Genomic DNA, 18,506 nt, shown 5'->3' with positions numbered 1-18,506 from the left:
CACGGTGGTGCCCCCCTTTGGGAGTTTTTTTTTTCAACGTTTTGGTATATCCCTTTTTTCTTGTACATATTTGTTTATTGGGGGTGGGGGGCCCCGTCCGCTATGTTTTTGGGCGTTTAGGCCCGGGAAACGTTTTTTAGGGTTTTTGGGGATCGTATTTTTTGTTTTTGGGGGCGTCCGCGGTGGGCGGCCCGGTTATGTATACATTTTTCGTTTTTGGGCCCCGGGTGGCCTTTGTTGGTTTTTTTTGCGTGGGGTTTAAATTTTGGTTAGAAAAAACGGGGCCCCCCCCTTTTTCTAAATCTTGAGTTATTTTTTTTGGAATTTTTTTTAGTACGGGTCCCCGGGGTGGGCGAGTCCGTACGGGGTTGGGTCGTGACACAAAAGGCATCAAAAACAAGGGCCATTAGCTCCCCGAATTTTTCCGACTCAGAAAGGATGTCATCATGAACTTTTCATTATTTGTACATATATAAAAAGATGGAAAAAACAAGCAAGGATTGGCTACTATGTTTACAACAAAATAAAAGCCTTAGGCTACAAAAATCCCCTTATGACGCCCCACCTCAATGGAGAAAAATTTGGAAGGCGGAAAAATCCTTTCATACACATATATGCTAGCATCCCAAAAAAACATCCAAAATAGAACGCGCCCCATCGAGGAAAGGGAGGGCTACCGGGGGGGGGTCCCCCGGGGGGATTGTCTCTTTTTCCGAAACCCGGGAGAAAGCGCCCCGAAAATAGGGGGGTGGGGGAAAAGTCGAGCATATAAGGCATGAAATATAAATATAAGATTTGAAGATCAAATTTAAAAATAACTAGCTAGCATATTTGAAGGTATCAAATATTTCAAAAACTAATTTTGGAAAGCCTCGGGGGGCGTAAATCTCTCTCAATTATACTCTCTAATGTATATATATAGGTCATAGCGAGACTTCCCGATCCCTTATTTGGTTTCCCCTTCGGCCGCAAACCCCCCAAAAATTTCTATGGAATGTCCTTTCCATTATATTATCATCTGTCGAAATTTATCAGGGTGGTAATGCGTATATAACAACTATCCCTTTTCCCATACCCCATATACATATAATATACGCGTATATAATGCCTTTTGGTCACGGGTCAATATGCATATGAATATGAATGCAATGCAACAATGAAATGAATACATAGAACTCTCGGAATAACATGCTGTCACACTAACTCTGGTGGACAACTGCAGAGCTAACATTAATAATACATGAAATCTCAAGACTCATGAATGTATGAAATATACATCGTGGTACATGATCATTAAGATCGAAGATCGGCCGCTCTAAAGAGAGTAATACTTAAGCTCATTTACTCGCTTGTTCGTTCATATCATAAAAGATCAAGCCAAATGAAAGAAAGGATAGCCTTAACATACCTTTTCGGCCGCTTAACTTTAACTACTTGACGCTTGTCCTCCCAAGCTCGTAAATCTATATTCAAGAAAATTATACTATCATAGGCTTATCATCATATGCTCGTCTTCAAGCCTTTCAAATTAAATCCTTTAGACCAATAAATTCAAAGATTCCCCGGTCATATCCCTAACCCGAAATCACAATACCAAAAACCAACACAACAATAAGAACAACTCTAAAATCAACAGCATCATCATCCATACCAAAATATTCCATAAAACATCTCACACGATGTTTATCCAATCTCTCAATTCACAAATTCATTATAGGATATTTAATCGCTCTATCTTCGTAAATAAACCTAAATCAAGGTCAATAAGGAAAGATTCATACCTTTCTCTTGCTAGAATCACAATATCTTCAATATTCACCTTGAATTCCAGCCAAGATTCACCGCAATACGATATTATAATTGCAACTACACGCTGTCTGAACCTGAATCCGGAGATTATACGCAGTTCGTGTTAATATTTGGGAAGTTTGGAAACGTGTTTGGGTGAAGAATAAGGGGGTAACCCCCCTTATATAATGTTCTAGAGTCTGCCTGCACGGACCTAGAAATTGCTCAGCGCGCTCGCGCCACCTTGGGTGCTCATATCGTTTGAGTCCGACGTCAGATTGATGCATAGTTTGATGTGTTGGAAACTAGACTTCATGAACTTCATTTTAGGCTTTTACTTTGCCTCAAAACTCTTCATATGCTAAAAGATATTCTTTTCCCAAGTTAGACCAAAATTTATCATACGAATCTTGCCCAACTTTTCTCCAAAGTTCCAAAAACTTAATCTCCCTTGATTCACTTGTTCTCCAATATTTCCATAACCTATCGTACGAGCTTAAACCCTCATAACCAAAAAGTTGCTTACACACAATCTCACATATCTTCGACAATAACTCCGCATCCACAATTGAACCACTAGCACCTAGCTTAATCTCAACGTACGAAAACTACGAGGTGTAATAGCCTAGTACTCAATTGAAAGCACAAAGATTTTGAATCTTTCTTTCCAAAGGTTGTAATGCACCATCAAGTGTGGTGGTTTTGATAGAGAGTGACCATCTTGCAGAATAGTACCAGGAATGTGATATCCAGACATTTTTATCTTTTCTCATGTGCTGTTAGGCGACTTCCTATAAGAACTGCTCTGATACCAATTGAAACACACGAGGGGGGGGGGGGTGAGGGTTGAATTGTAATTCTTATTAAATTAATTTAGTCGACTATTAGGATGGTTAGTCGACTTCCTGCAAAACTCAAACACTGGTTAGCAGATAGATAATAGTAGACAGTATAAAGCAGAATATAATGAGACACAGAGATTTTATACTGGTTCCCATCACCGTGTGGTGCCTTATTCCGCTTCCCTTGTGTTGCAAGGGTTTCCTTAGAGCTCTCAGGGTAACTTGATTACAAAGGTGGTTTGCCTGGAACCGTAGTTCTAGTTTTCGGGACAGCTTTTCCAATCGTCCCCCAGTGATGCCTCTCACCGTATAGCTATCTATTCTTTTTTTTTTTCTAACACTTACCGAATTTTACAAGCTATAGTGCTTTTTACAAGATAAAGAATGAATAGATGTTTTGCTCAAGTGAAGTTGTAGTCTCTGTCTTTTAGAGACTTCTTATATAGTTGGTCGTCTACGCTTTCACGTGTAGCAAATCAATCTTTCCATTCAATTGATTTCAGTGGCTTCCGCGTCAAAGGTAACCCAAGGAGTTTGTCTTCAATTAGTGAGTTGTAGATTTCACTTCCGGCAATTGGTGAGTTGATGAGATTCACCGATTGACTCATATCTTTCCTCGAGGTCTTCTTTCCTTCTCCGGAACTTGATATTCTCTTCGTTGGTGGAATCTTGATCTATTCGTATCTTGAATTTGATTTGCGCCGCATCTACTAGTATTTCAAAGATTATTTTCGCCTTGTATACCGTGTGTGATTTGCCGATTTTCTTTTCTTGCCTTTGTCTCGTTGTAGGATCCCTCCAACTAGGTTTCCTTGCTCGTTCTTTAACTTGGATGCCGAAGAATATCTTCTTCTTTTTCCTTCGTCCGTTCTTCATGATATTTGTATGCATCCATTTTCCTTTTGGTTCCTACACATCATAGAGTCATCATTAAAACAAGTAATGTTCTAATTTAAAACTCAAGGCTAACAAGAATTTATATGTAATGTATAATAGTGTATATACTAAGCATATATATTATACATACAATGTATATGTAATGTTTATATATAACTATACAAAATAGATGCATTATCTATACAATAATAATACAATTGGTTGTATCGGCTACAACCTAGACGTGGGACACTATATATAGGTTATTTCCCCATATCTAAGGTTGGAATATTAGGATTACTTCCTCTGCCTCTCTTTATTTTTCGCAATTCCTTAGAAAGAGTTTCTTTGTTTCTTCTTCTTCTTCTTCTTCTTTTATTTTTTTTATTTTTTTTTTATTTTTACTTTTTTCGACTCACATATGAGAATTAGGCACCTATCCAACAACAATATAAGAGTTAATGGCTAAAAATTCTTTTCAAATTATTACATTGAGGCAAGTTTTATATTTTACCTATGCATTGATCCTGTTACCTCCTTTACTACAAGTTTCACGGGTTAAAAACCCCAAGCTCAATATATGTCTGTGTGTGTATTTGACGCTCCCGAAACACTTGTAAAACGTGTCAAGTGCACAACACGTGTCATTTGAACATTTAGTTATTACATAAAAATCCCCTACAACTAGTGTTTTACAAATTTCATACTTAAATTGTAAGGTGTTTCTGTTACCCTGAGCAATATTTGTTAAAGATTAAGACTCCCATGCCTTTAGTGACATTGCACGTTATTATTTCAGTCCAAATTAGATCTTTAAAAAAGTTAGTACAAAAAAATAAAATAATTAGGTAAAAGTTAAAACCAAATTAAAACAATCAGAAACGAAAAATGGAAAGGGACCGGTTGTTAATTTCCCTATAAAGGTTGAGGATCACTAGTTCTTCTTTTACTAAATTCTCTCTTTTTCCTATTGGAAATTAGGACTGTCAAGAAATTAGGACTTTTTATGTTTCGGTTTCAATTGAGTTTTTTAATTTGAAAAGTTATATTTTTTCTAGGTTTGACATCGGGTTTACAATTACATAAAATCTTCATTTTCATTCTTAAGAAAGTATTTGATTTTCAAAGAAGATTGAATAAATCAAGAAAAGGGCATTGACAAAGGTGTTCTTTCAATAATATGGGAGAACCATGGAAGTAAAAAGCGATATAATTTCAATGAATTCCAAATATTCAAACTCTTATCAATTTGTTAAAGAAAGTAAAGAAGATGAAGAATAACGAAAGAATACATAGGAAATAATAAAGAGAAAATATATATTAATTTTAGGCTTAGTTAGCCGTTAAAAAAATCCAATCTATATATAATATAAAGCTAGGCATAGACAGGGTGATGTGGCACCTCTCTTTGACCTCCATTAGTATTTATCTTTTTTCTTCCTTTTTTTTTTGACTTTTCTCTCATTTCTTTCAATTATTTTATTTTGCAAAATCAATCTCCATAACTCATACCTCTTCAATTACATCAATTGTGCTCTTAATTAGTATTAGTAACATCCATAACACTCAATCCTTTCATATTCATAACCCCCAATTATTTAATGTGCAAGTTTATGACACCTTAAATCACACCAATAGAAATTTATATTGAGATTGTTGGGTGGCCTCTATTTCGTTTATGAGGAAATGAATGGGTCACAGGTTTGTGCTATAAATTTTTGATAAACTCTTGAGGTGCTTAAGAAGTAAAAAATTTGCTGTATCATTTTGTTGTTGTGTAGATGTTTGTCACAGATGATCACGTGGCCTGAGAACTTATGGTTGGAGTTTTTTCCTTATTCCTTCATTTGTTGCCTCTTTAATAGTCAAATTTTTTAACTCTTTTGACCGGATTTTGCATGCAGATTACAAGAGATATATATATAATGAATAGTTAGACATCCTTGCATAGTTCGGCTTTACGTGGTACAATGATTCGGTATGCCTAATATTATTATAGCTTTGTTTCTGTTTTTCTCTTTCCTCATCTATCTGCGGTATTGTAAATTAGTACTTACATTTTCTAAAATATTCTGATGAGAATTTTTTTACTTTTTGGTATTCATTTATAGCTTCTAGAACCAATTATGAGCTTTGCACTAGATTATCCGAAGAGGAAACTGGCCCCATTAAGGTATGTTGCAACTATTTATTTGATATTATTTGTTTGGGTTCTTGATGATATGAATGAGAAATTCTTTAAAAAATGATTTAACTTTTTTCTCTTCGTTTCTTTGTATTTTTTAATGAATTTGATGATGTTATGTTGATATCCGGGTCCATCTTTCCCCTTTAACTTATAATTAAGTATTCTTTAAATTTTTATTTGCTTAATTAACTTAATTTTTCAGTTTTCTTTCTTTGATGATAAGGTTAACTTATTGTGTTTTCAAAGCATATTTTCAAATTTAGAAGTAGGAAAGTGAAGCCAACGTATACAAGCATGCTACTTAAGGAAGAGCTAACATATTCAAATATGCTACTTAAGGAAGCATATATCCTTCCGTAGTCATATGGATCAACTTTTAATAACCATAATGATAGAACATGAGATTGTAGATTAATTTGTAATTTTCAAACATACAATTTAATTAATAGAAAAGTTGTTTATTGATATGTAAAATTATAACCTTCGAGTTTTTCATTTTTTTGTTTTGTTGTTAGAAGTTCCTAAGTTTTTTTCAAATTTTCGAGATCATTATTATGGTATGTTGAGTTTGAACTTTTGAGTTCATTACTTGAAAAATGTAAAAATAGTAGCGATAAAAATGATTTATTCCTATTAAAGTTTCTTTCTCTCTCTCTCTCTCTCTCTCTCTCTCTCTCTCTCTGAGAGGGAGAGAGAGAGAGAGAGAGAGAGAGTGTTGTTCCTTTTGGACTTTGATTCATCATTTATCGAGGATTGAATTTTTTTAGTTTTTGCATTGAATTTTTTCTTTCGGTTAAAACATGGCAAGGGATATTAATAAAAAAAAGTTTGATTTAAACCCGACAAGAATATTAAAAAATGAGCAATGCTAGGAGGAATTAGTTGAAATAGAAACTAATTTTTAAGATGTTGCATGAGATTAGTAAAAGGTGAAGGAGAATTGATTTAATTACTCAAGCAAATATAACTATTTCAAGGATATAAATATGAAAAGAGAAGAAATAAATGCGTAAACAACAGTTTATAACTAATGGTATATTTGTTAACATTAAATATCTAAATTCTATCTTAAAGAAGAATTATATATGCAATTTTAGACAATATATATATGGTTAGATCATATATCTCTTAAAAAATAGAAAGAGTACCGCTATAGAAAAACAGCACAAATTTGCAAAAGTTCATAAAGCATGTAATTACACTCCAAATGGATTATGAGGTTTCAAGAAATTTTGACATGTTTTAAGGTAATGGTTTTATTTATTACTGAGTAAAATTATTTTTATATTATATCCTTTCTTTTCTTTTAGTTTTTGTAATGGCAAATTATTGGGTCATCTATTGTTTTGAATTTTTTTTTTTTTTTTTGGTTTTGGTATTAGGTCAATGCGTATTTGGAGAGAGAGAGAGAGAGAGAGAGAGAGAGTTATTCTCAATAAATCTATAGCTTTTATATTTATTAGCACGTTAATTTATTTTTTATGCATTTATGTTGTATTTTTCCCTTTTCTTGGCAGAAACAATAAACTAAATGTAAACATAATATACATAACTTTATTTACTTATCTGCGATAATTTTTTATATTCGATGTTTATAATTGTAACGAAAAAATATATTTCACAGCCGCGCGAAGCGCGGACCATTTCACTAGTGTGGTATCATTTTTTCACTTCACACGCACTGTTCAGAACAACTATTATAAACTCTTTGCCATTTGTTCTCTGGGGGCTTTTTAAGATTAAAACATTATGGTTTAGGGAATAACTAAAACATCCTATTTTTAAGTATGAAACTTACAAACAGTAATAGCTTAGGAAATATTTTAGCTATTAACTCTAGATATAATTCATAATAATTATAAGGTTTAAAAGTGAGTAGTGGACAACAACTTTTTGAGCAAAAAAAGAGAGTCAATTTCTCAAATGGCCACCAACTTAAGCAAATTATCTAAAAGAAAGTCCATTTATCCTTTTTTTCCCCCTCATGGTCATTCAAGTTTATACATTTGTCTTAGAAAATAACAATAGCTAGAAATCACTTTAAAAATAAAAGAAGAAAGGCCAAATTAGTCCCTTAAGTTTGCATTTTCATTTAAAATAGTCCTTATTCTTTAACATAAACACTAACAATCTTTTAATTATACAAATTAGTACAATTTTATTTCAACTCTAACTCGTGGTATTAAAAGTAATAGAGCACATAAAATTGTGACTAGGTCCTAATAGAAAAAATCATATGTGAAGATTTTAAAGGGTTTTTGTCAAGAAAAAAAAAACCATAGATGCATATTGAAGGACATCATGATAATAATAATATAAATTATTCGACATCACACAAGATGAGGAGATTTTGTATCATCATTGTGTACTAGCTTTTAAAAAAATTTCAAATATTATTTTTTGTCAATCTTGCAATATCATATGGGTGAAATTATATTTCGCTCCAACTCGCTTAAAAAATTAAACATCTCTCCCAATTTCGAACAATAGTTGTTCCTCACCTTTATCTCATTTTAAAAATTTTAATACCTATTTTTACCTCTACGTTAACACTCTTCATATCTTTTACTTTTAAATGTTATGGTTTTTTTTTTTTTTTTTTAATCTATATTATGGGACTTACCTATAGGACCAAAACAATCTACTTTTATGAAGAAACAAAGTTGAAAGTAGTCGGAGGACTATTATTGTTCGTTGTAAAAAAAATAAGGGATATTTTAACTCAAAGTTCAAACTTAAGGGAGTATTTTGGCCCCTTTTTTCATTAGGTGACTTTTAGCCATTTGTTTTGGGTAATGATTTTTAAAGTGACTTAGGCATTAATTTATGTGATTGCCTTTCGTTGGAGGTGGTGGTCTATTGCCTTTTACCCCCTCAAAATGCAGGTTTTAATTCGCCTTTGTCATGTGCATTTTGCAAAAATTCGTTTTGCGAAAATCGCCTTGCGAATTTTTTTTTTAATTGAGCCGGGGTTCAAACCCACAACATTGAGGTGTTAGGCGAGGGGTAAAATTTAAAGACCACCAATTTGAAGGGCAAAATTAAAGACCGGCCAAATAAAGGGCAATCCGCGCAAAAAAAAAAAAGGTTACTTTGTAAGACAAATGTATAAACTTGAATGACCATATGAGGGGGGGAAAAAAAAAAACTTTACAAGGTAACTTGCTTAAGTTGAGTGACATATGAGGAATTGACTCAAAAAAAAAAAATGGTTTGCCAATCCTACATCTTCCTAGGGTTAGCTCTATTGCCACAAACAAAAACGGTTAAGTTTGTTTCTAAATATAATGAAGTATATTTACTAATATGTTGTGGAGAATTAAAGTTAAATCTTTTTTTTTTTTCGAATAATGTTGTTAGTTATGTAAATTGTATAGTAATAAAATGAACAGAAAGTAGTACTTAAGTAATGAACATTGACATTTTAATACCTTTAGTATTTCTTTACAAAAAAACGTCATTGTCAATTAGTTATTTTGTCACCAAACGTTTATCTGGTCATAATATAAATGCTTCTAAGATGCAAGTAATATAGCTACTTAAGAAACTTGATTGTTGACGTCTTCTAAAACTAACAAAATGTTAAAGAGACGAAACATATTGAACCAATTTTTGAGACTAATCTCCTTAAAACTTAGCAGTCTTATAAAGAGAAGAAACACATTGAACGAATTTGAGAGATTTGCACTTTAACTATTAGATAGATCTATTAAATCATGTTAATGATAATAATTAAAGAGCTCATTTGGACTTGCCCTTAGCCCTCGGTCTCACCCCTGGCCTTACATTGACCCGATTTTTATCATATACAGATAGTCCCCACACTTTTCGGACCGTAGGTTTACCGGAGTAACGGGAAGTGGATAAGTCACAAAACCAGTGGTTCCATAAGCTCGTTCTTATCTTCAAATTTGCGGGAACAATTATGTCACGTCCTTCTGACATCGGCCACGTGTCTAGTCCCGAATGGCCGACCTCGAGAATCGCCGTAACGCACGTCGCTTCATATCACGTCTCATTAATTGTAAGACACGTGTCGCCGCCTGATTGGTTGTTCTCTGTAACCGCTACAGTACAATGCCTATATATGGCCCAAAGCTGTGTCATTTTTTCATTTTCACTTCACTTACTCATTCTCTGCTTCTTTGTTTCTTACTTTCTTGATCGTAAAGCCACTCCAACTTCTCTTCATTTGTTGTTTTGAACGTAAGAGCATTCTTTGCTAAACCTTTCATTTGTTGTTTTGCATCTTTCAACTGTCTCCTCCATCCTCCTAATATTTCCTCCATTGTTTCATTTTTGAATTTTCCATCAGCCACTTCAAATTCTCAAATCTTCTTACCTACTCTTTCATACCTTCCAAATGTCTGCCAACACCGAATCTACTTCCCAGGACGTTCCTTTGGTTTCTTCTCAAGGAGCCGAGCCAGCCTCAAAACCCGAGGGAAAAACATTTGTTGAACCAACTGCTTTGGACATAGTGTCTCCAGACCCAACTACAGCCACGAATTTGACGTCGAGAATCCATCTCCGATCGTGGATAGGGGTTTCGACGTAAGGCGATACCCTTCGTCTATTACGGAAGATCTCCTCCCCCGGGTCCGAGCCGATTGCAGATGGGATAATCGTCCGGTGCAAGTGTTCGCCCCCGGGCCCGACGAGTCTATTACTGATCATAGAGAAGGTTTCCTATACGTTTACACGTATCTGTTTATGCTCAAACTCGATCCTCCAATCGATACGGTTATTTTAGAGATGTGCCAGACGTACAATGTGACCTTGGCCCAAATTAGGCCGATTATCTGGAGGGCCATGGCCTGCCTCCGATTACTGGCCAATAACGTCAACAGGGAATTCACGATGGCGCACTTCATCCGGTTATATTCCCCGAGAATCTTCCGAGGGGGCGTGATAAAGCTCGCCAAGCGAGGTCGGAACCCGATCTTTTCCAAACTCGACGAGGACAGAGATCGAGGATGGTTGGAACGTTATGTCCGGGTAAGGACTGCGGACATTATTCCGGCCGATCACATGCCCTTTCCGGAGAGGTGGAACGATAGGCGTAAGTTTCTCAGTTCTCCCTTCTATAATTATTCTTCCTCCGCACTTTGTCAACATTTGCTCCCTTACATACATGTGATTTCTCCGCCCCTTTTTTTTTATCAGTCGAGGCATGGATACCTCCAGCCATCCGGAACCTTACCGAATGGGTTGGAGCAATCATCGACCAACACATTCATGAACAACGGACATGGGGGGACCTGTCGCGTGGCTGATGGGTTGCCCAAAATCACAGTAATCTTCTCTTTGATTTGTTATCTATTGCCTCCCTTTTTTCTTTTTTTTTTCTATAACCCCTTCGTTATTCAGGTTTACCCAAGGGCTCGGTGGAGCCAAGACTGGAACCAACAGCCTAGCCTGCTGCACCGGTTCCTGAATTTGATACGGCAGGATCATCTCGACTCATTGTCGCTGCCGGTAAGAGACGGAGGAAAACCCTCGGCCAAAGGGCAGAAACCAAAGAAAAGGGTAAGGAGCGTTGTTCGGACTCTGAGGGATGAATCAGAGTCCAACGTTCTTATTCGAAGGGTTGGTGAGGGCCTATTCGTCGCCTCTGTTCCGGAGGAGGAAGCCACCATTTCGCCCTTTCCTACAACTGAGGAAGGACCTTCCGTTCCGGCTCCGCACACAGGTGGGGAGAAGTTCTTTTTTCAACTCCTCTAAGGTTAATTGAATTCATTGACATTTCAGGTGACGCTTCACCCGAAGAGATTCCCCTGCAGAGGCCTAGAAGATCCGGGCCATATCCGAATATTGAGGCCGCACAAAGAGCAGAGTCGGCCCCCGATACCGAGGCTCCAATGGATACCAGCCCACTGCCCGGTGGTGACCAAGCTGCAACATCCGAGGCACCTGCTTCTACCGAGGCCGCTGGGGCTGTTCCGGCTTCTCCTACTTCTACACCGAGGTCCGATAACTTGGATGACATGTTCTCGGATATTCCACCTGCAACCGGGGAAGCAGCCAGGTTCGGACATCTCCCTATTCCTTGAGCCACGAGGGCAGCTAGTCGGGCCACCGAAACGGGTGCAAGAGATAGTCTTGTAGGTATTTTTCCGGCCCCTAGCATGGAACCGAGAAGGACAAGGTCGGCCGTGGTCACCGTCCCCGATGATTGCAGCTTTTTGTCCCGTCCTGTGGGAGTAGCAAGCTATCTGAGGCCTCTTATTTCGGACACGGATAAGAGAAAGATGGTCGGAGTCCCTTGGCAGTGCCTTATTAATGAGGGCATGCACGCAGGCAACCGGGTAAGCTTAACATCCAATCTTTCTATAATTCAATGTGTTTTTCAACTTGTTTATCCAAATTAACTTGATTTGTTTCTTCTGCAGAGTGTTGTGCTCATCAATGAGGGCTTTATTTGTGCCCAGCACGAGGTCGATGACTTAAAGGGCCAGCTGGATGCCCAGGGCCGAGAAACGGAGAAGTTCCAGCACCTTCTGCAGGAAAAGAAGACCAATTGAGCCGAGCCGCTGCTCTTTCCAACCTTCAACCCGAGCTCGATGCTTTAAAGGCCGAAAATCTTCGTTTGAAGGCCGAGTTGGCCGAAGTGGTTGAAAAGAACCGGCTCCTTGAAGCGGACAATGCCGGCCTTCATCAAGACAATGCCCGTTTTACTTCGAGGCTTGGTGAACTCGAGGCCACTATTTCCCAACTTCGAAGTGAACTTGATTCGGTCAAGGCCGATGCCGTGAAGATGGCAGAGAGGCATCGGTTGCTGGAATCCGAGCATGCTAAAGACAAGGAGAAGTTGAGGGTAGTCGAACAGAAAACCGAGGCTCGAGCCCGGATTAGTGACGAGCTCAAAAGCAAGTTCGAGGAGGCATCCGAAGCCAATGACGTGCTTCAGGACGAGCTCAAGTCGGTTAACCAAATTCACAGAGTTCTTCTCGAAGAGAGATCCAAACTAGTGGCTAAATTGGAAAAAGTCGAGGCCGACTTAGAAGAGTCTCTTAAGGACATGGAGGCTGCCGAGGCTCGTACTACGATTTTGGTCGAGTATGAACGGTGGAAGTCCAGGAGGGCTACCCTCGAACAGGCCCAAAAAGGATTAGGGGACCTCCAGGCTCGGATAAATGAAGCCAAAGCAATGGAGGAGGAGGCTAAAAAAGCTCTTGATGCTGAGTCTGAGGATTCCGAGCGAACGGTTTCCGAGAACTCCGGCTCCAACCGTACCGGGTAGATCAGGGCCTGCACTAGCCTTTATTTTGTTTTTGCCTTTTGGTTTGTTTTTGCTTTTTGACTTGTGGAAAGTTCAAATGTAAAAACCTTTCATATATGAAATGAGCATTTCCCTTTTGATTGTTTCTTCATTCTTTTATCCGAATGCTTGTTATGACATTTGCCTTAATCGCTTATCCCGTTAGGAATAATCAAAGGTTCGGAGTCATTTTTTTTTTTGGACTGTGCCTAAGTGTTGGCTTTTCTCTTCGTTCGGTATATTTTTGTCCGAGGATTTGATCAAGCGATTTGCCCGCGGGACTTATTTATGCTTTGTGAATTCAGACATCTCCAAATCACGTTAGGCATTTTGGGCGAGGTTTTCGAACCTTTTTTCGACTTATAATAGATTAGGTTCGGACACTGAATCCCTACCTTGTCAAATTTTGATACGGCAGTTCCCTCGGTTCAACGTAACCTTGTTGATATTTGCCAATAAAAAAAAGATGCCGAATTTCGACGGTAGTCCCCAAAAGACAGGGTATTTAATAAGTAGACATGTCTGAGATGAATTTTTCATAATTTTCTTTATATTGCAAGTATTTGCACGTACATAATATGAAGACTTCATCCGTTTCCTTCTGTTTTTGCCGTAGCAAATACTAAGTGGACACGATTCATTTTTCGTCGTTTGGTCCTTACATCGAAACCTAACACAGAAGGTCTGGGGTAGCACTTAACAATATTCTTTCATTTGCTTTGTTGAATTGGACTCATTTTAACTTTCCGGGGTAAACCTCGATGTGGGTATGATAGTCCTCTAGTGTTTATCTGAGCCGCATGATCGGGTAAGCACTATCAAGTCCCCACTCGAGAGGTGGACCTCGAGTTACTGGTACTTTGCCTCGTTTTCATAAAGTAACACGTTGTACTTGTTGCCTCATTAAAAACCTTGTCGGAAAACCCACTTCAGACAAAACCGTACTAAGGAAAATAGTGCAACACGTGTTTTCAGATCTAACTTCGTCCGGTGCTTTACTTTCTGCAAAAAAGAAGACAAAGTTAACAATAAAAAATGATCACAAGAGGGCATCCATACCTTAGCAAGAGAGTATCTCTTCAAATGAGCCACATTCCGGTTATTGCGCAACCGTTGTCCGTCCATGGATTCAAATTCGGTACGACCCTTTGCTCGTTATTCTGGTTATCTTGTACGGCCCTTCCCAGTTCGGACCCAACTTCCCGTCATTGGGATTCTTGGTGTTCAAAGTAACTTTCCGAAGCACCAAGTCCCAAACTTGAAAATGCCGAAAATTGTCCCTCCGGTTGTAGTACCTCTCCATTCTCTGTTTCTGAGCTGCTATACGGACCAACGCATTTTCGCATAGTTCGTCCGCTAGGTCGAGTTTTATGGCCATAGCCTCCTCGTTTGACCTGCCGGTGGCGTATTTGAATCGGAGGCTCGATTCGCCAACTTCTACAGGGATCAGAGCTTCGGTCCCGTAGACCAACGAGAAAGGTGTTTCTCCCGTGCTTGATTTTGACGTAGTTCTGTAAGCCCATAATACCTCCGGCAGCACTTCCCTCCATTGATGTTTCGATGTTTCAAGTCTTTTCCTTAGATTTTGAATTATTATTTTGTTTGTGGATTCCGCCTGTCCGTTTGCACTCGGGTGATACGGAGTTGATACAACTTTCTTGATCTTCAACCCTTCGAGGAAATTATCGACCTTGCTTTGCCAACGAATCGAGGGCCGTTGTCACAAGTTATTTCGGCCAGGATGCCGAAACGACAGATAATATGGTCCCATATGAAGTCAATAACCTCATTTTCTCTAATCTTTTCAAAGGCCTGCGCTTCAACCCATTTTGAGAAATAGTCAGTCATAAACAAAATGAAACGGGCCTTACCTGGTGCCCATGGCAAAGGACCAACGATGTCCATTCCCCACTTCATGAAAGGCCAAGGCGATATCACCGGATGTAGTAACTCCCCGGGTTGATGGATCATCGGAGCATGCCTTTGACACCCGTCACATTTTCGGACAAAATTCTTCGCATCATCCTCCATCCGGTTCCAGTAATAACCGGCTCTGATAATTTTTCGAACCAAGGCTTCAGCCTCGGAATGATTACCACAGGTACCCTCGTGGACTTCTCTCATCACATAATCGGTTTCTCCGGGACCCAAACACTTGGCCAGGGATCCGAAGAAGGACCGGCGATACAATTGATCGTCTATTAAGCAGAACTGTTGGTCCTGAGTGACCGTGGTTCTTTTGGGTCGCTCGGGAGCTTTCCATCTTGCAAGTAGTCGATGTATCTGTTGCACCAATCCCAAGTTAGACCCATCATGTTTATCTCGGCATGCCCGTTTTTTACCACCGAATTCATCAACTGCACTATGGTACCGGGGTTGATTTCCTCTACTTCGACTGAAGAGCCCAAATTAGCCAATGCGTCGGCTTCGTTATTCTGTTCCCTGGGTACATGCTGTATAGTCCACTCTTTAAACCGGTGTAGTATCACCTGGGTTTTCTCTAAATATCTCTGCATACGTTCATCCTTGACCTCGAAGACACTATTTACTTGGTTAACAACCAAGAGAGAGTCACATTTTGCTTCGATTATTTCGGCCCCCCAAACTCTGAGCCAATTCCAAACCTGCAATCATAGCCTCATACTCGTCTTCATTGTTAGTTAATTTAACAGTTCTAATCGACTGCCTAATGGCATCACCGGCGGGAGTTTTAAGGACAATGCCCAACCCGGAACCTTTTTGGTTCGAGGCCCCGTCCGTGTGTAGAGACCAGATACCCGAAGCCTTTCCTAAGGTTAGAAAAAGTTCTTTCTCGACCTCGGGAACCATGGCGGGGGTAAAATCTGCCACAAAATCGGCCAAGATTTGAGACTTAATTGTCGTCCTAGGTTTATATTCAATATCATATCCGCTAATCTCTACGGCCCATTTGGTCAGTCTACCTAATAATTCCGATTTATGCATGACATTCTTTAGTGGGTAAGTACACATATCGGATGGCATTGAGAGTAAGGTTTCAGCTTTCTTGAAGCACTTACCAATGCCAAGGCTAACTTTTCGAGGTGTGGATAATGAGTCTCCGTATCTCCCAAAGTCCAACTTACATAATAAATGGAAAATTGCGTACCTGCTTCTTCTCGGACAAAAACACCGCTTACCGCTACCTCGGACACGACAAGGTATAGAAATAACTGTTCGTCTGCCTTCGGTGTGTGCAGCAGAGGCGGACTCGATAAGTATCTTTTTAATTCCTGCAAAGCCTTTTGGCATTCCGGTGTCCAGACGAAGTCATTCTTCTTCCTCAATAATGAGAAAAAACGATGACTCTTATCCGAAGATCTCGAAATGAAACGGCTCAGTGCTGCTATCCTCCCGGTGAGCCTTTGCACTCCCTTGACATTGTTCACCACCTCAATGTCCTCGATGGCTTTGATCTTGTCCGGGTTAATTTCAATTCCCCGGTTAGACACCATGAAACCCAAAAATTTGCCTGATCGGACACCGAAGGCATATTTCTCCGGGTTAAGCTTCATGTTGTATTTGCGAAGTACATCAAAGGTTTCCTGCAAATGTTTTAAATGGTCCTCTGTTTCCAAGGACTTGACTACCATGTCATCAATATAAACTTCCATTGTTTTCCCTATCTGTTCTTCGAACATTCCATTAACTAAGTGTTGGTAAGTTGCTCCGGCATTTTTAACCCTAATAGCATGACATTATAACAATAAGTCCCGTATCGGGTAATAAAGGAAGTTTTCTCTTGATCCTCCGAGTGCATCCGGATTTGATTGTACCCGGAGTAAGCATCAAGAAAACTTAACATCTCATGCCCGGCCGTTGAATCGATCATTCGATCGATGTGAGGCATCGGAAACGAATCCTTCGGGCATGTTTTGTTCAAATCTTTATAGTCAACACACATTCTAAATTTATTACCTTTATTTGGCACCACCACTACATTAGCTAGCCAATCCGGGTATTTTACCTCCCCGGATAGAGCCTATTTTTAAAAGCTTTGTTACCTCATCTTTTACGAAAGCATATTTCTCTTGACCATTGGCCTCCTTTTGAACAAGATCGCTTCACCGGGAGAAATCTCCTATCGAGGCTAAGCTTATGAGTCGTGACTTCCGGTGGTACACCTGTCATGTCTATATGGGACCATGCAAAACAATTGGCATTAGCTTGAAGAAATTAATTAAATTATTCCTGAGCTCCGAGGTTAGCCCCGTGCCCAGGTATACCTTTCTATCCGGTAGATATTCGAACAGGATGACTTGTTCCAGCTCCTCCACGATAGATTTGGTTGCATCCAAGTCGTCCGGTAATACAAACGATTTAGGTATGCCAAAATCTCCCTCTTCACCAACCGGGTCCGATCCCTTCTGTTCTGCTTTCGAACCCTTTTCCTTTAATTGCTATTTGGTGTCTTTGCCCCCGATTAAATCATCATCTCTTTGATCCGGCTTTTTTAGAAAAAGTGGCGCTTCCTCGACCGCAAACATCTCCCTTGTAGCGGGCTGTTCACCTCGGATAGTTTTATCTCCTCCTCTTATCTCATATGGTCCGGAACTTATAGGAAGAATCGATGTAGTGTTGACGGTATTGCTCTCATTAGCTATGAATCCATGGTCTGCCGAGCAAAATATTATACTTCATATCTCCCTCGATGACATAGAATACCGTCACGTTCTATGGTGCCGTCGATGTTGACCCATGCAAAGAAATCTATCCCATATTAATATCTTCAATCCAAGGACACTTTCACTTCATGCCATATTGAACCCACCGAGTACTCAATGCCACAACGGCACAACTGGGTCAAGTAGCCTTAGTCCGTTCTACCATTCTCCACCGATGACGTGTTTCGAGTCGAGCTACCAATTTAGGTCAATCAAAATATGTTTAACTTGTGATTTGAAAATAAGAATAAAAATTACCAATGCATCATTGTGCGGACCATGAAACGATGCCTTCGCATCCTCGTTGCTTCGAAAGAGATGGAACCTTCTCAGTACTTAATCCTGATTGCGCTTCTCACGCACAACGCAAACCTTTGTTCGTTTCATCACCGGCCCCCGAGGAGCATCTATTCGTTCCCCCAATTATCATATTGATTACATGTTGAGGTTCCACCGCCCGAGCTACCCCGTTTGTGAGATTCCCTTCCTTGTAGTGGCTTTTAGCTCGTTCACTCAGAATTCTCGAAAGTGGCCATTCTTCAATAAGCGAGCCACCTCCTCCCCGCCGGTTGGCGACAATCCTCAATTCTGTGCCCATGGGTTTCATGGTATTCACACACCACACTCGAGTCCCGCTATCCCGGGTCTGACCTTAATGGCCTCGGCCATCTTGCTTCCGTGATACGGCCGATGGCCGAGATGAGATCCGAGGTGTTGACGTTAAAGTTGTACTCCAAAATCCTCAGTAAGTCTTTGTTGCTAGCCAAACTTCCAAAGATTACTACTAAATGAGAGGCCTCGACTGTTTGACAGGCGTTCGGCCCGTTTATCGCCCCTACCTGAGAAGTGACTGGGACCAACCTTGATTT

General features: G+C 39.4%; 1 protein-coding gene across 1 annotated transcript; it reads left to right on the top strand.

Moving 5' to 3' along the window:
- The first annotated feature begins 12,451 nt into the window (after positions 1 to 12,451).
- LOC132042879 (uncharacterized) lies at positions 12,452 to 12,937 on the top strand. Its single transcript, XM_059433386.1, has one exon. It carries the CDS (start codon positions 12,452 to 12,454, stop codon positions 12,935 to 12,937), a length of 486 nt encoding a protein of 161 aa, XP_059289369.1.
- Positions 12,938 to 18,506: the final 5,569 nt, after the last annotated feature.

The sequence above is a fragment of the Lycium ferocissimum genome, unplaced genomic scaffold (assembly GCF_029784015.1).
Source record: "Lycium ferocissimum isolate CSIRO_LF1 unplaced genomic scaffold, AGI_CSIRO_Lferr_CH_V1 ctg18801, whole genome shotgun sequence".
NCBI classification, from domain to species: domain Eukaryota; kingdom Viridiplantae; phylum Streptophyta; class Magnoliopsida; order Solanales; family Solanaceae; genus Lycium; species Lycium ferocissimum.
The sequence above is the reverse complement of the archived record's forward strand: the minus strand, read 5'-3'. Positions and strand labels throughout refer to the sequence as shown.

Excerpts from the sequence above, each read along its gene's own strand:
- LOC132042879 (XM_059433386.1), top strand. The coding sequence starts at position 12,452 with ATGGCAGAGAGGCATCGGTTGCTGGAATCCGAGCATGCTAAAGACAAG.